The sequence below is a fragment of the Suricata suricatta genome, chromosome 3 (assembly GCF_006229205.1).
Source record: "Suricata suricatta isolate VVHF042 chromosome 3, meerkat_22Aug2017_6uvM2_HiC, whole genome shotgun sequence".
In the NCBI taxonomy this organism is placed as follows: Eukaryota; Metazoa; Chordata; class Mammalia; order Carnivora; family Herpestidae; genus Suricata; species Suricata suricatta.
The window spans coordinates 152119552-152146222 of NC_043702.1; the positions used below are offsets into that span (position 1 = coordinate 152119552).

Consider the following 26671-nt stretch of genomic DNA (forward strand, 5'->3'; position numbering starts at 1 on the left):
ATGTTTCCCATCCAGCACTTGGCATATATCATGCCATTCCTTTCTGGGTTGGAAAGGTTGTGTTGAAAAATACTCATAGCCTTAGCAGTTTTTCTTTGTATGTGACTGTCTTTTATTCATTTATTTTTGTCTTTCTGGTATTAAATTTTTTTTCTATATCCCTATGTTTACCCAATTTAATTACAGTATGTCTTGGTGGAGATTTGCTTTGTTGATTTTACTAGGGGGTTTCTGCCTCCTGTATCTGGATATCTGTTTCCACCCCCCAGATTATGGACATTTTCTTCTGGGAAAGGTGGGGAGGGTGGTTCTGCTGGAGCATGGGGAGGCAGTGTTTGGTACAAGCAAGTTACACAGCAGGTGTGGGTCCTGTACTGTTTCCCACAGTTGACCCTGTGCTTAAGGTCATGGAGGGAAATGGCATGTGCCAGTTCCTTTGTTCACAGAGTAGTCTCTGTGAATGCTGCCTTTCTGCAACATACTCAAAGGTGAGCAAATAATCTACCCACTGTGTGCTCCACGTGCTCTTCAAGTTGCTGTTTCCACTCTATGTCCACGTGCTCTGTCTTTTTTTCCCTCCAAGAGCAGCCCCAATGCCCTTTGTAGTTTCTTGGACCTTAGTATACTCACCTTTAAACCCCAGGCTTTAAGGCCCACTGGCTGCAAGGACTCCTGAAATTTGGCCCCTTTCACTTTCCAAGGCAATTAGCATGGGAATTTATTCTTTTCTGTTTGCTCCCCTGTGTGTCGGTCTGTCTCACCCTTCTTTGTGACCACTATTCCTTTCCTAACTCAGTGGTCACAATCTGTTTCTTCTCAGTTTGGGAGAGGATACTGAATCTCTGTACATCTTTCTTCTTCGACGTGACCTGTTCTCTATGTTTAGTTGCAGAGTCCGCTCTGCCAGTCTTCAGGTTGGTCTCTGGGGTACTTAGGATGATTTCATAGTTGTCCTCATGGGATGAGGCAAGCCTGGGATCCTCCCAAATGCACATATCTTTCTCCTTCCTTTGCTGGAGTCACCTTCTATTACTGGTTTCTTCTTTGCAGTTCCATCACTGTTTTCTTGACTAATGCTTATCAGTAGACATTTATTTTGCTGTAATTGTATCAAGAAATTTGTATATCCATTCATACACCCTTGGAAAAAATAAAACTAAAAAGATTTATTGCTGGAAATAAGAAACTTGATATTAACATTTGTTATAGTCCAGACAGATGAGCATTAGAAAACCATCAATGTAGTGGGAGCTCAGACCATTTACTTACCAACACGATGGCATTCAGGACGAGGGAACCAGCCATTCTCCGTACAGGTCATTTCAGTCTTCTCATCTTGAAGACTGTAGCCAGGATTGCAGGTAACTCTTACAGAGTCACCTTGCCAATATGTTTGTGCTGTATATGGATAATCTCCATTTCTCAAATAATTGAAAATACATCGTCCTGACAATTTAAATTAATTAAAAATAATTTAAAAAATGGTTAGACCCATAGATTCAGTGAAGATAGCAAATTAAAAACTATTCATACAAACTTTAAAGTTTCATGGATAAGTATCTAAAACTAATGTATAGCTAAGGAAAACTAAAGCTACTACCAAATATTTAAAAAGATGAAAATAAGTATTTAAAATTATCTATAATTATTTATGAATAATAACTGGTAAATGACATAGGTATTTTCATAAGCCTCTATGTTAATTTCTAAGGTGATATTTATGAAGAGCTCCCGATAGATGGAATAACATACTGGAAAATTGGCTCATAAAATTCTTCCCTTGGCCTTCTTTTTGTCATATTAGTCTTAACTGTACTCACCTATGGGTTTTCCCACAGCACTATATGAAATATTTATACATTGCAAAAAAGAAAAAAATATATATGAGTGTATATATATATATGTATATGTATATATACATATACATATACACACAATTATAAACAATTGACTTACTCTGGCATGGTACTGCTGGTGACCATCCATCTTCTGTGCAATGAATATATCCCCCATTCTGTCTGTTATTTATCATAAAATTGCGATCACAGGAAACATAATATTTTTTTCCTACAGGTACTGGAAAGTCTCTTCTATAGTTATAGTTTATGTGTAGTTTTCCATGTTTTATTTCAGGAAAATCACAGCGTTTCTCTGGCAATAAAAAAAAAAGTACTTAAATACTTTATCTTAAGAAAAAATCATATAAGTGAATTGTTTTTAGTAAATTTTATCCTCTTATTAGCTTAATTTCACTCATTGCATCAGGTTTTCTAGGACAAGAAGTGTTGTAAATATGGATTACTGGAATATGTGATTAAGACCTTGTTAATGAAGTTAAAATTATATTTTGTGTGTCATATGATATATAGAATTGTATGAAGACTCAGGATATAAAATTCTATAGATTTTAAGGAATCCTCCTTGAGAATTATGTCCTAGGTATGGTTGATTAAATGAGGAAGTTGGTTGAAGGATGAAAGTATTGATTTTATTCCTCAGATCATCTATCTTTTTTTTTTTTCCTGTTCTCATCAGAAATCAGAGCCCTATCATATCTCCTCAGACCAACTCAATGTCGGGATATAGTCAGATTTTTTTTAGATTAACATTCATTTATTTATCTTTCTATTTATTGTAAATAATTTAAGAAATACAGAGAATCACAAAAGTTTCCATTCATCACATTATACAGAAAAATTGCATTCTTACTCATCCCTCATTGAGCAAGGTTTTCTTCTATATTTAATCAGAGAAATGAAGTAGGACTATTTTCAATATCTAAATACTTAAGATTATGGGAAACTTTGAACGGTATTTATTAAAATTAAGTTTTAGAAAGAGAGAGAGGGCACAAGTGAGTGAGGAGGGGAGAGGGAAAGGGAGAGGGAGAGAGAGAGAGAGATAGAGAGAGAAAGCACGGCTCATCTAAAGCTCATGGTTTTACTGTAAGCTGGGCACTGGCTCACCTAAAGCCGGCATGAGCTCACCCGGTGTGCACCTCGAGCTCACCAACTTTGAGATCATGACCTGAGCCGAAGTCATATTCTTAATGACTGAGCCCCTAAGCGCCCAATTGTTAATTCTAATTTTAACTGGAAAAAAAAATGTTTTAAAATATGTCATACCTCTATCATAATATGTATGACATATAACATATATATGAGGTGTCTTAAAATATGTCATATACATGACAAGTGTTCTAAAATATACATAGTACGTCATACTACAATGATATATATGACAACATATATGACATATATTATATATAATGTGACCTGTATCTCATGATATGTATATAGATGTATTTAAAAATATGTCATATATGTTTTAATATATATATATTTTTAATTTTTAAAAAATGTTTTTATTTATTTTTGAGAGACAGAGAGAGACAGCATGAGCAAGGGAGGGTCAGAGAGAGAGGAAGACACAGAATCTGAAGCAGGTTCCAGGCTCTGAGCTAGCTGTCAGCACAGTGCCTGATGTGGGGCTCGGACCCATGAACGGTGAGATCATGACCTTAGCCGAAGCCAGACACTTACCTGACTGAGCCACCCAGGCGCCCCAATATATATATTTTTGATTAAAGTGAACATTTAATGCAACCATAATTGAATTATTTTTAAACACCAAAATGTCATAGTTTATTTTAGGCATAACATAATTTAATTTTATTGAGATATTGTTATATATGGAATATTTTTGACATATGTTTATGTGTTGTGTTGTTTATAACACATTTATATATAATATTTTCCACCAAAGTTTTTCTTTTTCATTTGATGGCATAGAGATAACCTAGTACTTTAATACCAGATCAGTATTAGTTTTTTTCCTATAAAATGATTCTATTACAACCTTGTACAATACATGAACAGAAGTTCCAACACACACACACACACACACACACACATCAAACATTCATTATCACCTTCATTTTCTTTAAGCACACTGACTAATTTTCTTTTTGTTTTATTAGAGAAAGTTTCCAGTAGTTTAAATTGACTTGTTATGTGGATCATACCCATTAAATCCTTTCATATACTTACATTTTCCTTTAATAAAAATTTGTATATGATACCTTGTCTAGATATAGATTCTTGGGTTACAGCCCATATCTCTCATTGGTAGATTTTCCCTCTGCATTTTTGAAACCTCCAATGTTGAGACTAGAAAGCTCATTTAGTTTTATTCCTTTTAAGTAACCTTCTAGGTTCCTCCCACCCCCACAACTTTTTGAAGATTTAGATTATTTTCTCTTTATCCTCAGATGAATTTCATCACAAGACATCAAGATGTGTGTCACTGAAGAACCATTCTACATTGGGCAAGCTTCAGTCTTTGGATTTGCAAGAATTGAGTCTGTAAGAGTCACCTTAAGGTGGTGACCGAGTGGCCATTTCTCTGGGGGCTGGAGGAGAACACATGCACAGATGACCCCTGCCCCTCACCTGCAGACCTGGGATGTCCTGCCTCATTTGGAAGCAGCCAGTCATGAAGCTCCAGCTTCCCATCACCCTGACAGACTTGGCAACCTATTCCATCCCGCCACACCCCTTAAAGGCCCTTATTTGATAATCTGCCCTCCCTAGATCAAACCCAGAACCCCTCACCCATAAACCCCCCGCCCATCGCCTAGCAGGTGCGACTTTCCCCAACTCTCCACTCCCCGGGCCATGGGACCTCACCCAGGAATCGCGAATCCCTATAAAGGCTTTCTTGGCTCCATAACGTGGTCTCTTTTTCCTCCCATCTCTGCCTCCATCTATTAAATCTTACAGAGTCTTAAAGTACTCAGCTAAATAGCTGTAAAATTGTGAAAGAGAGATTTGAGCCCTGGGGGTCGGATTTCAGAACAGCACTGGGTATCCACCTGTTACGGTGTTTTAAAGGATATCAATCAGGAGGTAAGATGGTACAGAAGTAAGTTTTGGACTTCCTTCATCCCAGTTTTATTGTGGTCAAGACACTGGAAAAGTATCTGCAGATTGACAGGAAAATCTACACAGGTGGAGAGAGATAGCTGGGTGGGTAGAGGTGCGTGTATGTGAATTAGGATAGGTAAAACAGCATGGACACTGAAAGGAGGGATCCATAGTGAGAAAAAAGGGACAGAAAGAGAGGCTGTGGATTGCAGTATTGTGTTAGGATAAGAGAAAAACCGGTCCAGATCATGGAGTGGGGGATAAGAAATATGGGGAGAGCCAGTCTCTACTTTGCAAACAGCCTAAGGAGCTGAAGATCAGAGTTTTTTCAAAGGTGTGTGCCATCCCTGGACCCACGTCACTGCCAGTGTGTGTGCCTTTGGGGCAGGGAGGAGTGGGAAACAGTGGAAATCTCACTGTGGGATGCGGGTATATTGCACTCTCCAAGACAAAAGACTTTGCAGCTGCCAACCATATTAGCAGGGCAGAATGTCACGACTTTAGAACCAGGTGCCAATGGTGCAGGATCTATTACGATATCAGGTTTTGAATCCCAGGTGAGCACCTAGGAGGTGTGGGAAAGCTGTAAAATAAGAAAAGCCACCTGCCTGCACCAGTGTGGGAGGCTGCTAGAACAGTGGTTGAGATTGAGGTGTCATCATTTTCCTCCCCATTACCAACATGGTGGGGTTTCAGAGAAAAAGACAGCAGACCCCAGGAGAGGTGTGATCTGCTCACATAAAGCCCCAACCCTCAGTGCCTGGAGACTATCATCTACTGGAGTGGAGCTGACACTGTGAAGCAGATGACCTCTTCTCCAGACCAGCAGTCATAGACACCAACAGACAACATTCCTGCAGTTTTGTATGTTAGTCTGTTGCCCTATTTTATTTTATTTTCTCTCCATCTCTTCTCTTTTCTCATCATTTATGTCAACTTTTTTGTTGTTGTTGTTCCTTTGGAATTAGGTTCTTAGTTTCTGATTCGATTTTTGGTCAATTCATGTATATATACATATATACATGTGTATACATACACACACACATATATATGTATATATTTGGTCTTTATTTGTTTCTCTGCTTTGTTTATCTGTTCAGTCAACCATTTTAATCTTACTCCTTTTTCTTTGTTTTCCTTTCTCTATCTCTGGATTAAGCCTTATAGCTTCTTTGATCTCTGCTTCATCTTTTTTTCACACCTTTCATATTGGTCTTTGTATGAGATTGGGTCCCTGCCCTTCCCATCTTTCCCGGGATATATCAATGAAAAATTAAAGCACACCAGGTGGAAAGTCTACTATCCACCACTGCGAGTAAGGAGGAGCTTTGTAGAAGACCATTTGGTGGATTACAGCAAGCAAATACACAACAAAGGAGTGCATGCAACAAACTTGAAATACAATTCCTGAAGTGCCAAGCCCTGGACAGTAAATAACCCCTTTTAGTATAGTAGTTTTTAGTATAGTAGTTCTCATGGATGCAGGACATATAACAAACTAGTAAAACACATAAAGACAGAAAACAGACCAATGATGAAATCAAAGAATTCTGAAAAAAAAATTCCAGGAAGAAATGAGAGCCAGAGAATTGCTCAAAACATATAAACAAAATGTCTGAACAATAATTTAGAATAACAATCATAAGACTAATAGCTGGGCTTGCAAAAAGCATAGAAGAAGGCAGCGAATCTATTGCTGCAGAGATCAAAGACCTACAAAATAGTCATGGTGAATTAAGAAATGCTGTAAATGAGATGCAAAATAAACTAGATGCAGTGACAGTCAAGATGGAAGAAGTAGAGCAGAGGATAGGTGAAATAGAAGATACAATTATGGAAAATAATGAAGCTGAAAAAAAGAGGGAAGGGAAGTTAATAGACCACCAGGGGGAAATTAGAGACTTAAATTAATCAATGAAATTAAATAATATCCATATGATAGGAGTACCAGAAGCATAAGAGAGATAAAAAAGGGAAGAAAGTTTATTTGAACTAATTATAGCTGAGAACTTCCCCAATCTGGGGAAGGATACAGGCATCCAAGTCCAAGAGGCACAGAGAACTCCCTTCAAAATTGACAAAAACAAGTCAACACTATGACATGTCGTAATGAATCTTGCAGAATACAAAGATAAAGAGAGAATTATGAAAGCAGCTGGGGACACATGGGCCTTAACCTATAACGGTAGACATGTAAGAGCAGTACCAGAGCTACCCACTGAAACTTGTCAGGCCAGAAGGCAGGGTAGGAAATATTAAATGTGCTAAATATAGAAAAAATATGCAGCCAAGAATCATTTATCTGACAAGGCCATCATTCAGAATAGAAGAAGAGATAAAGGCTTTCCCAGACAAACCAAAACTAAAGGAGTTCATGACCATAAATCAGCCCTGCAGGAGAACCTAAGGGAGACTCTGTGAGTGGAAAGCAGCAAAGTCTACAAAGGACCAGTGACATCACCACAGGCATGAAACCTACAGGTAACAGAATGACACTGACTCCATATCTTTCAATAATTACTCTGATGTAAGTGGATTAAATGTCTCAATCAAAAGGCATCAGGTTTCACTATGGAATTAAAACAAAACACAACACAACAAAAACAAGATCTGTCTATTTGCTGCCTACAAGATACTCATTTTAGCCCTGAGGACAGCTGCAGATTGAAAGTGAGGGGATGGAAAACCATGTGTCCTGGTACTGGATGGCAAAAGAAAGCCAGAGTAGCCATACTTATATCAGACAAACTAGATTTTAAAAGAAAGACTAACAGGAGATGAAAAGAGCATTTTATCATGATTAATGGGTTTATCCATCAAGAAGAGCTAACAGTTGTAAATATGTCTGCTCCCAACACGGAAGAACCCAAATGCATAAATCATTTAATTACAAGCATAAATAAGTGTAAAAATAATAATACTGTATTTGAATGGGGACTTTAATACTCCACTTACAGTAATGGACAGATCATCTAGGCAAAAAAAGGAATAAAGAAACAGTGGCCTTGAATAACACATTGGACCAGAAGGACTTAACAGATATACTCAGAACTTTTCACCCCAAAGCAGCAGAATACACCTTTTTCTCAAGTGTCCATGGAACATTCTTCAAAATAGATCATATACTGTGTCACAAAACAGCATATAAAAGGGTTGAGATCATACCATGAATATTACAGATCACAATGCTATGAAACTTGAGAACAACCACAAGAAAAATTTGCAAAGCCCCCAAATGCATGGATATTAAAAGACAGCTTACTAAAGACTGAATTGATCAAGTAAGAAATTAAAGAAAATAATTTTTTTAATATATGGAGGCAATTGAAAATGAAAACATGACAGTCCAAACTCTCGGAGATGCAACAAAGACAGTCGTATCTCAAGAAGCCTATCTCAGGCCTATGTCAAGAAGCAAGAAAGGTCCTAAATACACAACCTACACTCACACCTAAAGGAACTGGAAAGGCAGCAGCAATGAAACCCCAAAGCCAGCAGAAGAGAAACAATAAAGATTGGAGTAGAAATAAACAGTATATAATCCAAAAAAACCAAAATGAAACAAAAGAGAAACAAATAAAAACATTGGAACAGATTAATGAATGTAAGAGCTTTTTTTTTTGAACGAATAAACAAAATTGATAAATTCCTAGCCAATTTCTCAAACAGAAAAGAGAGAGAACCTAAATAGATAAAACCACAAATAACAGAAAAGAGATCACAACCAATGCCAGACTAATACAATTATTAGAGAATATTGGGAAAAATTATATGCCAACAAAGTGGACATTATGGAAGATGTGGACAAATTCCTAGACACACACCACCAAAACTTGAATGGAAAGAAATTAAAAAATTTGGACAGACCCTTAAGCAGCAAAGAAATTGAATTTTCTATCAAAAATCTCCCAACAAATGAGTCGTGGGTTAGATTGCTTCCTAGGGGAATTCTACCAGGCATTTAAAGTGGATTAATGATCTATTCTTCTCAAGCTGTTTCAAAAATTTGAAATGGAAGGAAAACCTCCAGACTCATTCTATTAAGCCAGAATTACCTTGATTCCCAAACCAGACAAAGGCCCCACTAAAAAGCAGAATTATATGCCAATATCCCTGATGTACATGGATGCAAAATCCTCATCAAGATACTAGCAAAGCAACGTCAACAGTGTATTAAGAATTATTCACCATTTTCTACTGGGATTCATTCCTGGGCTGTAGGAATGGTTCAATAGTCACAAATCAATCAACTTCATACATCACATTAATAGAGGAAAGGATAAGAACCATATAATCTTATCAATAGATGCACAGAAAGCATTTGACAAAATACAGCATCCTTTCTTAATAAAAACCCACAAGAAAGTCAGGATAGAAGGAATATATCATAAGGTCATAAAAGCCATATATGAAAGGCCCACAGCTAATAGCATCCTCAATGGGGAAAAACTGACATCTTTCTCCCTGAGATCAGGAACATGACAGCAATGTCCACTCCCACCACTGTTGTTTACCATAGTGTTAGAAGTACTAACCTCAACATTCAAACAACAATATGAAATAAAAGGTATCCAAACTGGCAAACAAGAAGTCAAATGTTCAATCTTTGCAGATGACATGATACTCTGCATGGAAAACCCAAGAAACTCCACCAAAAACCTGGTAGAGCTGATTCATGAATTCAGCAAAGTCTCAGGAAATAAAATCAGTGTATGGAAATTGGTTGCATTTCTATACACCGATAAAGAAGCAACAGAAATATATTAAGGAATCGATTCCATTTTCGGCTGCACCTATACCTAGGAATAAACCTAACCAATGAGGTAAAAAATCTGTATGCTGAAGGTTATAGAAAGCTTATGAATAAAAATGAAGAAGACACAAAGAAATGGAAAACATTCCATGCTCATGGATCAGAAGAAAAAATATTGTTAAAATGTTGAAGTACCCCAAACAATCTACATATTCTAGTAATCTCAATCAAAATGGCATCAGCATTATTCACAGAGCTAGAAAAACCAATCCTAAAATTTGTATGAAACCACAAAAGACCAGTAATGTTGACAAAGAAAACCAAAACTGGAGACATCACAATCCCAGACTTTAGCCTGTATTACAAAGCTGTAATAATCAAGACAGCATTGGCACAAAAACAGACATATGGACCAGTGGAATAGAATAGAGAACCAGAAATTGACCCATATATATGTATGGCCAACTAATCTTTGACATAGCAAGAAAGAGTATCCAATGGAAATAAGACAGTCTCTTTAGCAAATGGTGCTGGCAGAATTGGACAGCAATGGAAAGAAGAAAGAAACTGGACCACTTTCCTACACCATACACAAAAATAAATTCAAAATGGATGAAAGACAATGTTAATGTTAAACAGGAAATCATCAAAATGCTACAGGAGAAAACATTCAGCAATCTCTTTGATCTCAGTCATAGAAACTTCTTTTTTGACATGTTTCCAAAGGCAAGAGAAATAAAGACAAAAATGAACTATTGGAACCCCATCAACATAAAAACTTCTGCACAGCAAAGTAAACAATCAACAAAACTAGAAGGCAGCTGACAGGATGGGTGAAGATATTTGCAAGTGACATATTGGATAAAGGATTAGTATCCAAAATCCATAAAGAACTTACCAAACTCAACAGCTGAAAAACAAACAATCCAGTGAAGAAATGGGCAAGAGACAAGAATAGACACTTTTCCAAAGAAGACATCCAGATGGTAAACAGACACATGAAAATATGCTCAACATCAGTCATTATCAAAAAAATAAAAATCAAAATCACACGGAGATACCACCTTATACCAGAGGTAGCTAAAACTAATAATGCAGAAAACAATAGATGTTGGTGAGGTTGTGGAGAAAGAAGAATCCTCTTGCATTGTTGGTGGGAATGCGAAGTGGTGCAGCCACTCTGGAAAGCAGCGTGGAGTTTCCTCAAAAAATTAAAAATGTAATTACCCTAAGACCCAGCACTTGTACTACTTGTACTACTTGTACTACTAGGAATTTATTCAAAGGATACAAGAGGGCTGATTCACATGCATCTCAATATTTGCAGCAGCACTATCAACAATAGACAAATTATGGAAAGAGCCCAAATGTCCATCAACTGATGAGTGGATAATGGAGCCATGATGTATTTACACAATGGAATACTACTCAGCAATGAAAATGAATGAAATTCTGCCATTTGCAACAATGCAGATGGAATTGGAGGGTAAGTGAAATACATCAGCCAGAGAAAGGCAAATATCATATAATTTCACTCATATGTGGAATTTGAGAAACTTTACAGGTGACCATAGAGGAAGGGAAGGGAAAGTAAGATGCAAACAGAAAGGGAGGCAAATTATTGAGTTGGGTTGGTTGAGTATTGAGTTAAGTATTGGGTGTTGTATGTAAATGATGAATCAAGGGAATCTACTCCTGAAGCCAAGACTACTCTGTATGTTAGCTGACTTGCTAATAATAATTTCTTTAAAAAGGATATTAATTAAAGTAAACAGTCCACTGAGATTTCTTTTCAAAAGTATACAAAGGGGTAAATTTAAAGTAGGTATTATTATTATGACAGGCTTTAATCCCTTTGCCATTTTTTTCTTTCATCTGGGCATACTTAAATATTTTTTATGCTCTCAGAAAATCATCTCTGAAGCAAATATAATATTTCCTATATCGTCTGATCAGCACTGGAATGGACAAGACTTAGGACACCTTCATTCTACCTTAGATTTGTTCATTCTACCTTAGTTGTGGTTCTGTCATAATTTTGACTCAGACTGATCTCAAAATTGATTAAAATATTCAACTTTTAAAGCTCTTTCTAATCTGTCTGTACTTGTACATCTGATTCCTTTGACCTAAACCCAGGATCTTATAGTTATCACTACTAAATGTCACATTATTAGATTCAACCAAGCACAGAGGATCCTTTTTGAATGATGAATCTGTGATAATCCAGATTCACTATCATGACCCTTTGAATAGTTCCAGTTGTGAATTTGTACTGTTTCCCCTAAATCATTAAACTATCTGATAACACAAAGGAGTACTGAAATAAGCCTGAGAACAAAGTCCTGAATCTGATACTTGGGTAAGTTTACTTAATGAAATCTCCAACTATAAATCATCTAACTGATAAATTTCTCCATCTTGTCCACAAGAACTTCCTAAGGTCTCTTGTGGAATAAACCCGGTGAGATCCAGATACAGTTGAGCTAATCTACCATGTCCATAAGCCAGCCATAAACATGATTAAATATTTTCCTTATGGAAGTGGTTCAAGATGGAGATGTAGGAGATCCTGAACACACTTCTTCCTTTGGACATGCTGAATCTACAGTTACATACAGAATAATTTTTCCTGGAAAAGAAAAACCCTCCAAAAACTAGCTGAGTGATTCCTACACATTGGGCAAATGAGAAAAAGCTCACTTCAAAGTGGATAGAAGAAACTGAGATCCAATCTGGCCATAATCCTCAATCTTTCCTGGAGTTGTGGCTTGAGGAGAAGACATCTAGTTTGGCACACATCAAGGGGCCTTAGGTGTTCTCTGGCAATAGAGGCCACTGGAGACCATTCTTGTGATCTTTCTGCTTTGCTTTAGGTCAAAGGTATCTCTAGGTAAGGAATTTATGCTTTTCTATGTTGCCCTGGATTCTATGGCTGCCAGGCAGGACTTACGTCTAGGTTGCCTGCCTCTGGTGGTCAGCTGGGCTTATGATTGTGAGTCCCCCAGGACTGTAAGAGTGGAGAAAATGTTCTTAACCAACTACCCCCTCCCCCAGGGCACAGCAGAGAGGCAGGAGAATAAAGAATACACTTTTTCTGTGAAACCGCCCTAGTAGCCTATCTTCATAGCTGAAGAGTGAGAAGTAGGCTTCTCATTAAACAGACAAAGGTCCAACTGTAATCCTCCTTAGAGACCTACAGAGACCACAGCTATGTTTTGTTGCACTCCAGAGTGTTGGTATCTGCTAGATGGGAGCTTCTACACACATCTATTGTGCAATCTCTGCAACTGGTGCCCTGGTGTTTGTGTTTGGTGTCCAGGCATTTCCCTTTGATTTCCTGTCTCTGATGGTCAGCAGGGCTTGAATTCATGACTTCAAAGAAATGGTGACAGATAAAGAAACATTTCTTTTTTTAAATTTATTTATTTATTTTTGAGAGAGAGAGAGAAAGCAGGAGTGGAGGAGGGGCAGAGAGTGAGAGAAAGAGAGAGAATCTCAAGCAGGCTTCGCAATGTCAACACAGAGCAAGATGTGAAGCTTCAGTGCAATGACCTGAGCCCAAGTCAGATGCTCAACTAACTGAGCCAGCCAGGTGCCCCCAAAAAACAGCTCTTAACTGGCTCCCATTCCACTGTTCAGTACACAAGGAGCAGAACAATCTTCTCTTGAAATAGGCATATTTGCATACACTGCTGCCTGTCAGCCTGTCTTCCAATCAGCCTGAATCTAAGTGCTGACTGAGATCCTCATCTTTAGGAGACTGATAGGTCTTGACACACACAACTGCTGGGAGTTACTAAAAATAACATTGGCTGATTAGATAAGCACAAGACTTGAGAGACATCCACGAAACAGGCTAGGGATGAAGAATACTGATCACCTCCTAAGTGAGCGCATTCCTTCAAGACTAGCTGTTTTTTCTAATGCACAGAAGCCAACACAGAGAGTCAAGGAAAACTGAGAAACTTAGGAAAACATTAAAAATGAAAGAACAAGAGAAAACCACAGAAAGAGCCTTTAATTGCATGATAATAAATTATTTACCTGATAAAGAGTTCAAAATAATGGTTATAAAGATGCTCACTAGGCTAAGGAGAAGAACAGATAAGCATAGGGAGAATTTCAACAAAGAGATAGAAAATATAAGAAAATAGAACGTAGAAGTCACAGAGCTGAGGAATACAAAAATTGTACTGAAAAATACAATAAAGAGTTTCAACAGCAGACTAGAGGAAATAGAAGATAGGATCAGTAAACTTAAAGACAGGCTGGGAAACTCACCTAACCAAACAAGCACAAAGAAAGAAGAATAAAAGAGAGTAAAGATGGGGCCTGGTGAGACAATGTCAGCAGACCAACATGTGCAGTATAGGAGGTCCAGAAGAAGAAAGAAAAAAGCAGGAAACTTCTTTGACAAAATAATGACTGAAGATTTCTCTAACCTGGGGGAAGAAGTAGACATACAGATCTAGGAAGTTGCAAATAAGATGAACTCAAAGAAACCCACAGCAATGCATGTTAGTGTCAAAATGTCAAAAGGTAAAGACAAGGAGAAAAATCTAAAAAGCAGCAAGAGAAAAACAACTTGGTACATAGAGAGACACAAAGTTTTTCAGACAAACAAAAGCTAAAGAAGTTAATTACCATTAGACTAGCATTATATTACTTCAATACTTATTTCCTAGCTTCATCAAAAAGAAAAAAAATAACAAGTGATAGCATGGATGTGGAGAAAAGCGAACATTTCTTACACTGTTGGTGAGACTGTAGATTGGTGCAGCCACTATGAAAACAGTATGGAGGCTTCTCAAATAATAGAATTACCATATGATCCAGGAATTCCACTTCTGGGTGGAATTACAAATTTACAATATTTACAAAACATTATTTACATTTATTTACAAATGTTGCTATTTGTGATGACATGGATGGACTTTGAGGGCATTTTGCTAAGTGAAATAAATCATACAGAGAAGGACAAATACCACATGAACTATATTTGGAATCTAAAAATACCAAACTAAAGAGAGCAGAGTGTTGGTTGTTAGAGGCAGGGCATGAAGGGCAGGAAAATGGGTTAAGGGAGGTCAAAAGGTACAAACTACCAAAAATAAAATAATAATATGATGGGGATCTAAGGTACAGACAGCATAGTGACTGTAGTTATTAATACTAAATTGTGTATTTGAAACTTGCTAAGAGAGTAGATCTTAAACGTACTTCTCACAAGAAAAAAATTGTAATGATGTAGTGATAGATTTAACTACAATTGTGTTTGAAATCATTCCACAATATTTAAAAATATCAAATCATGTTGCACACTTGAGACTCCTACACTGTTGGTGGGAATGTAAACTGGTACAGCCACTCTGGAAAACTGTATGGAGATTCCTCAAAAAACTATCAGTAGGGGCACCTGGGTGGCTCAGTCAGTTAAGCATCCGGCTTTGGCTCAGGTCATGATCTCACAGTTCGTGGGTTCAAGCCCTGCATCAGGCTCTGTGCTGACAGCTAGCTCAGAGCCTGGAGCCTGCTTCGGATTCTGTATCTCCCTCTCTCTCTGACCCTCCCCCTGCTCCTGCTGTCTCTCTGTCTCTCAAAAATAAATTTTAAAAAAACCATTAAAAATTTTAAAGAAAAAAACTATCAGTAGAACTCCCCTATGGCCCAGCAATAGCACTGCTAAGGATTCCAAGAGATACAGAAGTGCTGCTACATAGGAGCACATGTACCCCAATGTTCATAGCAGCACTTTCCTCAATAGTCAAATCATGGAAAGAACCTCAATGTCCATCATCTGATGAATGGATCAAGAAGATGTGGTATATATATACAATGGAGTATTACATGGCAATGAGAAAGAATGAAATATGGCCATTTGTAGCAAAGTGGATGGACCTCGAGGGTGTCATGCTAAGCAAAATAAGTCAGGCGGAGAAGGACATATACCATATGTTTACACTCATAGGTCTAACAGGAGAAACCTAACAGAGGACCATAGGGAGGGGAAGGGGGAAAGAGAGTTGGAGAGAGAGAGGGATGCAAATCATGAGAGACTATTGAATACTGAAAATGAACGGAGGGCTGAAGGGGGAGAGGATGGGGGGGAGGGTGAAGGGTGGTGGTGGAAATGGAGGAGGGCACTTGTGGGGAAATGCACTGGGTGTTATATGGAAACCAATTTGACAATAAACTATTAAAAAAGGAAACTAATCAGTCATTCAATCAATCAGTATTTTCATTATAATTGTTTTACATTAAACTTTGTTTTATATTTATGATAGGGTATTTTTTAAGGGTCATTTGATTTGAAAATTCATTTTAGAGTTATGTCTAGAATTAGTATCGAGGCCACTGATCTATTATTTGTACCATAATGTATTCATATATTATCCACTTTAAGTGTAGTACACCCTTCCAACACACTGTGATATGTAAAGAAAAGGAATACAATTATGGAGACAGAAAACACTTGGAGAAGGACAAAGGAAACATCCCCAGAAATAAAACACAGTGACCTATTGAATGGAGTGGGATTTTGTTACATGGGATGGTTGTAGAAAATTCCATACTGTGTTTTTATCCCTTCAAAAAGTGAAGCCCAATCCTCCTCCTTTTGAGTATGTTAGAGATTCACTTCTAAAATCTAGATATGGCTAAAGTGACAGTGTGTCACTGGTTTGAAAATAGTATGGAAGCTTCTGCCTCTCTCTATCAGATCACGAACTCTGGAGAAAGTTAGCTGCCATTTATGTAGCCTGTGGAGATTTCCATGTGGTAAGTTACTGAAGCTTCCTGTCAAACCCTTATGAGTCAGCCATCTTGGAGGCAGATCCTCCAGCCCTGCCAAGCCATCAGGTGTCTGCAGCCTAGGTCAGCATCCTGACTGCAGCACAAGAAGTGTCTGACTCAGAACTAGCTAGCTAAGCCACTCCCAGAGTCCTGACCCATAGAAACTCTGAGATGATACAGGTTAGTTGTTTGAAGCCAAACACAGAAATAAAGAACTAATATATTAGGTGTTAGATGACTCTAGTCTTACCAAGTGTTTTGTTTATTTATTTTGATTTATACCAGCTTTATTCATAGTTGATAGAACTTAGAAACAACCAAGATATCCACCAGTAAATGTATCAATGAAGAAACTGTGATACATCCAAGCACTGGAATATCATTTAGAGCCAGAAGAAATTAGCTTTTATATCATGAAAAGACTTAGAGGAATCATAAATGCATATTTCTCAGTATAAAAAATCCAATCTGAAAACGCTACCTGATACATGAACCCTACTATATGACATTCTGTTTGTGGAGACTGAGCAAGGGAAGGAATCAATAGGTGGAGTACAGAGGACTTTCAGGGCAGTGAAAACCTCTGTCTGGTATCATAATGATGGACATATGTCGCTATACATTTGCCCAAACCAGTAGAATGTACATCAAGAGTGAACTCTAAGGTAAACTACTGACCTTGGGTAATATGATGGATGAATGCAGATTCATCAATGTAAAAACGTACCTTTTGGGGTCAGGCGATGTTGATAAATTGGGAAGGTATGCATGTGTAGCAATGCTGAGTGTATAGGAAGTTTCCGTATCTTCCTGTCAGTTTTGCTATGAACCTAAAATTTATTTATTTACTTATTTTGTTGCTGTTTCAAGTTTAAATTCTAGTTTGTTTGCATATAGTGTAATATTAGTTTCAGGAGTAGAATTTAGTGATTCATCACTTGCATATAACACCCACTGCTCATGACAACATGTGCTGTCTTCAATATCCATCACTTATTTAACTATACCCCCCACCCACCTACCTCCCCTTCAGCAACCCTCAGGTTTTTCTCTATAGTTAAGAGTCTGTTTTTTGGTTTGTCTCTTTCTATTTCCCTGCCATGTCTATCTGTTTCATTTCTTAAATTACAGTTATGAGTGAATTCATATGGTATTTGTCTTTCTCTGACTGACTTATTTCACTTAACATAATACATGGTTACATAATGGTCACATGATACATAATACATAATACATAGCTCCATCCATGTCACTGCAAATGGCAAGAGTTCATTCCTTTTGATGGCTGAGTAATATTCCACTGTAAATATATATGACATGTTCTTTATGCATTCACCAGTTGATGGACATTTGGGTTTTTTCAATACTTTGACTATTTTTGATAATGCTATTGTAAACATTGGAGTGCATGTGCTCCTTTAAATCAGTATTTGTTATCCTTTGGGCAAATACCTAGTAGTGTAATTGCTGGATTGTAGGGTAGCTCTACATTTTACCTTTTCAAAGAACCTCTATCTATATTGTTTTCCACAATGGCTGCACCAGTTTGCATTCTAACCAACAACATAAGAGGGTTACGATTTCTCCACAACCTCACCAACATCAGTTGTTTCCAGTGTTGTTAGTTTTAGCCATTTGACAGGCATGAGGTGACACTATAGCTTTGATTTGTATTTCCCTGCTGATCAGTAATGTTGAGCATCTTTTCATGTGTCTGTAAGCCATCTGGAGTATTTTCTTTGAAAAAATCTGTAAAGAACTTACTAAACTTAATCCACTAACAACAAATAATCCAGTTAAGAAATAGGCAGAAGACATGAAAAGACATTTTCCAAAGAAGACATCCAGATGGCTAATAGACACAGGAAAAGATGGTCAGCATCACTCACCATTAGAGAAACATAAATCAAATGTTTTCATTTAGACATTAGAATTACATTAGTTAGAGAAATTTATATCCATACACAGTTAACATCAAGTAGCACAAAATAAAGATTTTTTAAATTTTCAAAAATGTGGTTTAGACCATGCTTCAAGTTGTCTACTTTGAAAAGAATGTTTCTGTAGTCCCTGCTTTACATACCCAGTAAGGCAAATATTTGGATTTATTGTGTTCCCATTTTTGTTACTGTTGTTTAAGAGACAGTAATTTCAGAATTAAGAAGTGGGTCAAGATATGACTGAAACTTACCACATCTTGGCTGAGGTTCCCAGACAGTTCTGGTACATGTTGCCGTTTGTCCTTGGTTTGAAGGATAAAAGCCAGTTGTACAATAATATGTGATTTCATCTCCACTTCTGTATGTGATATCTTTGGGTTCATAGTCACCATTTCGAATACTAGGAGAAGGACATATGAATTCTGGGAAAAAAGGACATGTGGATAATGTTGAAGTCACTATCCATTAAAATAATCAAGTACATAAAACTATAGAAAGTGGGTATTAATTTTTTGTCCCTACCATAGCATAAAATAAGATTAAAATGAGTATAGTCTTATATCCTTCCCTCCATATCACTCATGTCCTACCACTAATGTCTCTCATATGATATATTTGTGCCCCCTGGACTCTTGAATCCTCTTTCCCCAAAGCCATCACATATATTGTAATATTCTGTATGTGGCAATAAACTCATGACATAACACTTCAGCTCCTCTTTTAACTATTCTTCATCTGCCTTGGGACTGTTTACAAATGGCCCAAGTCTCTTCCTTCCAGACACTTAGTATGAGTGCATACCTCTGCACATTTGAAGGGAACATGGCCTTATGATTTGGATAGGACAAGAAAATGGGTATAAACTCATTTTATGTTTCCCTTTGGGCAGAAAGTTTTTAAAGCCACTGTATGAATTTTTATGTTCTTATTTCCATAGCTGCAATGATTAAGGACACTTATGAAAAGGTGATGCCTCTATTCCTTGATTCTTTTTTTTTTTTAATGTTTTAAATGTTTACTTATTTTTTGAGAGGGAGAGAGACAGAGAGCACAAGCAGGGGAAGGGCAGAGAGAGAAGGAGACACAGAATATGAAGCAGGCTCCAGGCTCTGTGCTGTCAGCACAAACCGTGATGCAGGGCTTGAACCCATGAACCATGAAATCATGACCTGAGCCATAGTCAGATGCTTAACCGACTGAGCCACCCAGGCGCCCCTTGATTCTTAAGTTAATATAATGAGCAGAGTCTCTTCAGACCTACATTGGAAGTGAGCATAAATAGGAAATAAACTTTAATTTATTAGGCTATTGAAATTCTGGGATACATTTTTCTTACTATAAGAGAATAAGTTAGTCCAGGATTTGGAGAAAACCTATTTTATGTAAAGAACCAGATAAAAGTTCTCTGTCCCAACTAATCAGCATAAACAGAGTCCTAGAAGATATATAGATAAATGAGCATGGCTGTATTCCAATACAACTTTGTTTATACAAAAGGGACAGGCTGGATTCTAACTATCTCCCATGACCTACTCTACCTTAATTCATAAAGCTCTTTCTCAGTTCTTTCTATAAACTTTTTGCTGTATCTCACCAATGGATCAGTTTGTAATATTTCTTTTCTTTCCTTTCCTTTTCTTTTCTTTTCTTTTTTTTTAGTATATGTGCTGCTGAAGCGAGCACACTTTTCTTTTTTTAAATGTTTTATTTATTTTTGATACAGAGAGAGACAGAGCATGAGAGGGGGAGGGGCAGAGAGATAAGGAGACACAGAACCGGAAGCAGGCTCCAGGCTCTGAGCTAGCTGTCAGCACAGAGCCTGACGCGGGGCTCGAACCCACGAATGTGAGATCTGACCTGAGCCGAAGTTGGAGGCTTAACCTACTGAGCCACCCAAGCACCCCATGTAATATTCCTTTTCTAATGAAATGTCATAGCTTTAAACTGTTGTTAAAATGTTACATAACCATTTATATTGGTGCCATGGTTGACATTCAACATTGCCAGAAATCCATTTATATGCCAACTTACTTCCTATTCCATTTCCCAAAGTAAGTGACTCATGACTCCTCATTTCCTTCAAAAGCCATCTAATATATAGCTCCTACATCAACAAATAAATTCTTGAATTCACAAAAAATAATTCAGACCACCAGCTGTGGTTTCCCTAGATTTCTTTATAACATGTTTTTAACTTTGGCTATGTCTATTTTGAACTTTACCCTTTCCCTTACTCTGAGGTGTTTTTTTCATATTCAAGTCAGCTTTTCAAAACTTTAATTCTACCATAGATCATCTCCCATAGAATAAACCACTGTTTATTGCTTCCCTCTCTCTTTTTGTCTATTTTCTCCTACATGGATATGCAAGCTTCTCCAATATTAAACTCCTCTCAACTCTTTGTCCAAGGTTAGGTGGTGTACTACACCCCTCCTCTCTTTCATAGCCAAGATACTTCAAATATCATCTTACAATTAGTATCTCCAGTTTTCAACCTCCCATTTGTTCTTCAATCTACTGCTATCTGGTTTCTGACATGTCAACAGGCTGGTGCTACTCAGACAACAGTCACCAATGTTCTCCAATTTCCAAATCCCAAAACTCTGTGTATTGCATATATCACAGTGACTGGTACTATATACTATGGGCTTCTTAATTGTTTATTGAACTAAATAGATAAAAACCCTCTGTAATATTTGACACTGTTAACCACTGACTTCTTGGCCTTCTCCAATGCCTTACATTCTTATGTCTTCCTACTACTGCTTACATCTGTCTAACCAGTATAATTTTATTTTATTTATAGCTGCCATCCTTCTTCTACTCTCTTTAATTTTACTCTACTTAATTTTAGGCCCTGTCTACTTCTCAGACCTCATCTCCTACTAATATCTCACTTACTGTCTATACTACCAACACAACAGCCTTCTGTCTGGTCTTCACAAATGTCAGGGTTATTCATATTATTTGCACTTTTTATTCCTTATTTCTTTTTTAATGTTTTATTTACTTTTGAAAGGGAGTGAGAGAGTGTGAGCAGGGGAGGGTCAGAGAGAGAGGGAGACACAGAATCTGAAGACAGGCTCCAGGCTCTGAGCTGTCAGCACACAGCCTGACATGGGGCTCAAACCCATGAACCGTGAAATTGTGACCTGAGCCAAAGCCAGACGCTCAACTGACTGAACTCGCAGGTGTCCCTTATTCTTTATTTCTTGAATGATGCACCTCTAGATCTTCCTGGTGACTCTTATCACCACCTCAAATATATCTTCCCTGAAGACCCAACAAGTATTGTTTGAATGAATATGCTTTACAGTTCATTCTACATGAGCATTTGTCCTTGATTTTGTTTTCTTCTTCACATTCTCTCTGTGAATCAAGACACTTCCATGATAAAAAGCTACTGCCATTATGCTACTAACTCTTCAGTGCGATCGAAATCCACATATCCAACTGAAGCTTCACACCAGACAGGTCCATGTGAATAATTCAAAGGCATATCCAACTAACTATATGCCAATTAAATAAACGTTTTCTCAGTATATGCTTTTCCTCCTGTGTTTATCATTTTAATTTGTGACACAAAAATCTCATGATAGTAGTCTGGAATTTTACTCAACTTACTTTCCTCCCTTTTACTTCAATACTCATTCACACAGCACATTCTATAATCATATAATTATTGGTTATACATCTCCTCCTCTTCACACCATGCTTCCACTGTGTACATCCAACTCCTAGAGATCTTGTCATAGTATTTTAATGGGTCTTAAATTTGTATTTCATTCCTCCAGAATAAGCTTTAATAAGTCTCTATTGCAAACATGATAATATACTTATATTAGCAATGATTATATTAGAAAGAATACAATATGTGACCACTTAAACACAAATTTTAAGTAATGTATCTACAGTGCTTGATTTTAATTGACACTACCTACAGATGAGCCTTAAATGTGCTCACTTATGTTTATTTTTTTCTCCTCAGTTTATTCTGCTCTATCATATTTTCATAGACCTATGCAGTGCAGTTTGTATCTTAACTTTTACATAGTGAGGCTTAATTTTAAAGTCAAAAGCTACAAGATATAAAAACAAGAAGTTTACTAAGAGACCAACAAAAATATTGGGAGAATTTTGTTTAAATAATTAAGAAAGAAGATCTTCAGGTGATTATTTTTGAGCAGTGGACATAAATCCCTTGATAAATTGTAATTCCTACTTTCATAATTTCCGTTAAAATACATGATGCTCTTATAATATTGCCAGGAGAAGTGCCTCTATCCAAAACAGTACTGGATAATGTCTGGCTGTGGGAGGTCACATTTTTTCTACTGTTAGATACCACCAGTAAGCACTTGAAATAAGAACAATAATTTAATGCTAGCATCGTATGTTCATCGTAGAAAATTTGACTTGTATAGAGAACAGATGGATTTGGATCAAAGGTGGCTTTTATTTAGCGGGTCTTGGTACTTTTAATTATTCCTACAAAAGATTTTTTGTCAGATACCATTTCTTATTAGATACAGAGATCAAAGTTTTGACAAAGTTTGGACAAAGCACCCTCAGAAGTGCCTGGGTGGCTTGGCCAGTTAAGGGTCCAACACTTGATTTCGGCTCAGTATTGAAGCCAAATCACTTTGTGCTGACAGTGTAAAGCCTGTTTGGAATTCTCTCTCTCCTCTTACTCTGCCTATCTTCCTGGTTGTGCTCTCCCCCCCCCAAATAAGTAAATAAACATTAAAAAAAACCTGACCCATACAAATCATAAACCAACTGAAGAAAGTCTAAGTATTTTATCTGAGATTATATTATTTAAATTTTCTTTTATTATTTAGCTCCAAATTTATTATGGATTTGGAGAAAGTAAGATCTATAGATTTGGAATTCATGATTACCAGCTGGCAGATCCTTCTATCGTCCTAGTAAAATAAGAAGAAGCATTTGTGATAATATTAGCTGAGGTTCAGACTGGAGTTTCTTGTACTTATTTATTTAGTTTTTAATGTTTATTTATTTATTTTGAGAGAGAGAGAGAGTGAGCAACGGGAGCATATGAAGCTGGGGGTGGGGGAGGGAGTTGAGAGAGAGGGAAAAAGATAATTCATGCCAAGCAGGCTTTGTGCTGTAAGCACAGAGCCCGACATTGGTCTCATACTCTTGAACTGAACCATGAGGTCATGAAAAACTATCCTAAAATTTGTATGGAACAACAAAAGACCCCAAAGTCATAGTAATACTGAAGAAGAAAACCAAAGTGGGAGGCATCACAATCCCAGACTTTAGCCTCTACTACAAAGCTGTCATCACCATGACAGTATTGTGTTGGCATAAAAACAGAAACACAGACCAATGAACAAAATAGAGAACCCAGAATTGGACTAACAAATGTATGGCCAGTTAATTTTTGACAAAGCAGGAAAAAGTATCCATGGAAAAATGACAGCCTCTTTAACAGATGGTGCTGGGAGAACTGGACAGCAACATGCAGAAGAATGAAACTAGACCACCTTCTTACACCATACACAAAAATAAACTCAAAATGGGCGAAGGTTCTGAATGTGACACAAGAAACTATCAAAACCCTAGAGCAGAAAGCAGGAAACAACCTCCTTGACCTCAACCGCAGCAATTTCCTACTAAACACATCCCCAAAGGCAAGGGAAATGAAAGCAAAAATGAACTATTGGGACCTCATCAAGATAAAAAGCTTCTGCACTGCAAAGGAAACAATTAAGAAAACTAATAGGCGACTGACAGAATGGGAAAAGATAGTTGCAAATGGCATATTGGATAAAGGGCTAGTATCCAAAATCTACAATGACTCATCAAACTCCACACCTGAAAAAAATTAATCCAGTGAAGAAATGGGCAGAAGATGAGCATATTGGATAAAGGGCTAGTATACAAAATCTACAATGAACTCACCAAACTCCACACCTGAAAAAAATTAATCCAGTGAAGAAATGGGCAGAAGATATGAATAGGCACTTCTCCCAGATGACATCCAGATGGTCAACAGACACATGAAATGATGCTCAGCATCACTCAGCATCAGGGAAAGACAAATCAAAACCACACTGAGATACCACCTCAGAGTGGCTAAAATGAATAAATCGGGAGACTATAGATGCTGACAAGGATGTGGAGAAACAGGCACTCTCCTACACTGTTGGTAGGAATGTAAACTGGTAGAGCACTTTGGAAGTCATTGTGGAGGGTCCTCCAAAAATTAGCAATAGAATTCCCCTATGACCCAGCAATAGCACTGCTAGGAATTTACCCAAGGGATACAGGAATGCTGATGCATTGGGGTACATGTACCCCGATGTTCATAGCAGCACTTTCAACAATAGCCGAATCATGGAAAGAGCCTAAATGCCCATCAAATGATGAATAGATCAAGAAGATGTAGTTTATATACACAATGGAGTACTACATGGCAATGAGAAGGAATGAAACCTGGCCATTTGTGGCAATGTGGATGGAACTCAAGGGTGTCATGCTAAGTGAAATAAATCAGGCAGAGAAAGACAGATACCATATGTTTTCACTCATAAGTCTAACAGGAGAAACTTAACAGAGGACCATGGGGAGGGGAAGGAGGGAAAAAAAGTTAGGGAGAGGGAGAGAGGTAAACCATGAGAGACTCTTGAACACTGAGAACAAACTAAGGGCTGACGGGAGAGGGGGAGAGGGGAAGGGGGCTGATGGGCATGGAAAAGGGCTCTTTTTGGGAAGAGCACTGGGTGTTACATGGAAACCAACTTGACAATAAAGTATAAAAAAAATAAAAAGAGCAATCTGTTTGAGAAGTAATCGTGCCTGGGAAGCCTATTATTGCCCTGGCTCCGCTCTAGATTTGCTTTTTGACCACAGACCAACTACTTAATGAGCTACTGAACTCTTCTGTTCCTTTTATATCTATCTTCAAAATGAAAGAATTATACTATAATTTTGCACACATAAAACGTTAAGTCATTGTCTTTATAATAGTTGGTACTTGTAAACATTAATACTTCATTGTGAAAAAAAATAAACTTCTTACTGTGAGGAATATATAAATGAAAAGAATTGACAGAACATACAACGAAATACATAGAGAAGAAAGATAACGTTACCTTTACATGAAGGACTTGGAGTCCATCCCGATGCAGTACATACGGCATCTCCTTTATTACTGTATTCATAACCCTTGTGACATGTATATTGAAATCGTTCATTTTCCTTGTAAGTGTTCTTCAGGGAGACAGCCCTTCCATTTGGGATTTCTGGCTTTTGGCAGGAAATTTCTAAATATAAGGGATTAAATGCCAAAATGTTTGTTATATGTTAAAGGGCCATGTTTAAGACATAGTTATACTAACAGTAAAGTTTTGTTTCCATTAGGTACATCATACAACCAAACGAAAGTTCTATTTTGACTTGAATGCTTGAATAATTTATCTCCTGTTTTTAATTTTGATTTTTGAAAGAAGGTAAAATTCTGATTAACCTTATGTTGCTAGGGGGCCTGGCTCAGTTGCTTAAACAATTGGCTCTTAATTTTGCCTCAGGTTGTCATCTTATGGTTCCTGGGATTGAACCCCATCTGTGGCTCCCTACTGGCACTGCCTACGTGTGTAGGATTCTTTCTCCCTCTTTCTCTGTCCATCCCCTACTCATACTTTCTCTCCCTCTCTTTCTTTCAAAAAAAAATAGATAACTAAATAAATGAAAATTATGTTGCTAGTTTTATTTGGTTTCAAGAAAAATTACTCCTCTTCAAATAAATAATGGCAAGTAAATGGTCATCAAGTGTATATATAAAATTGAGTATAGATATATAGTCTTAATGTGATAAATATTTTCATAGAATGACTTGTAGAAAATACGTATTTTCCAGTACTGGCATAGCACTGTCAAATAAGTTAATTTAACCTATTGTCATTATATCTCTGAATTACATCTCCTGTTTTTGTGGCTTTACCATCCATCCAAATTTTCTGTCAAAAAAAACCAAACAACCTTTGGCCATCATTTTTGCCCCCATCTTCTCTCAAACATTTCCCCCTGAGATTACAGCAACAGTAACTAACTTCTCAGATCCTAGTCTCCCACCTCTGTAATCTATTTTCCTGCTTATAACTTAATGACCTGTTCTCTTGTCCTCTCATTGCTCCACTGAAAGATTCCACTGAAATTCTCCATCGATCCCCAACTCTGTCTGAATAAAAGCCAAATTCTTCAGCATGATATGGAGCACCTTAGAACCT

General features: G+C 37.3%; 1 protein-coding gene across 1 annotated transcript in view; it reads right to left on the reverse strand.

Moving 5' to 3' along the window:
- The window catches only part of LOC115288354 (complement factor H-like), a 79434-nt gene that overhangs the window by 43129 nt on the left and 9634 nt on the right, over positions 1–26671 (reverse strand). Inside the window, exons 3-6 of the mRNA XM_029935623.1 lie at positions 25538–25711; positions 18665–18835; positions 1957–2151; positions 1270–1446 (exon numbers count right to left, since the gene is read on the reverse strand). Coding sequence (XP_029791483.1) covers positions 1270–1446; positions 1957–2151; positions 18665–18835; positions 25538–25711 — 717 coding nt within the window. The remainder of the gene's footprint in view (positions 1–1269; positions 1447–1956; positions 2152–18664; positions 18836–25537; positions 25712–26671) is intronic.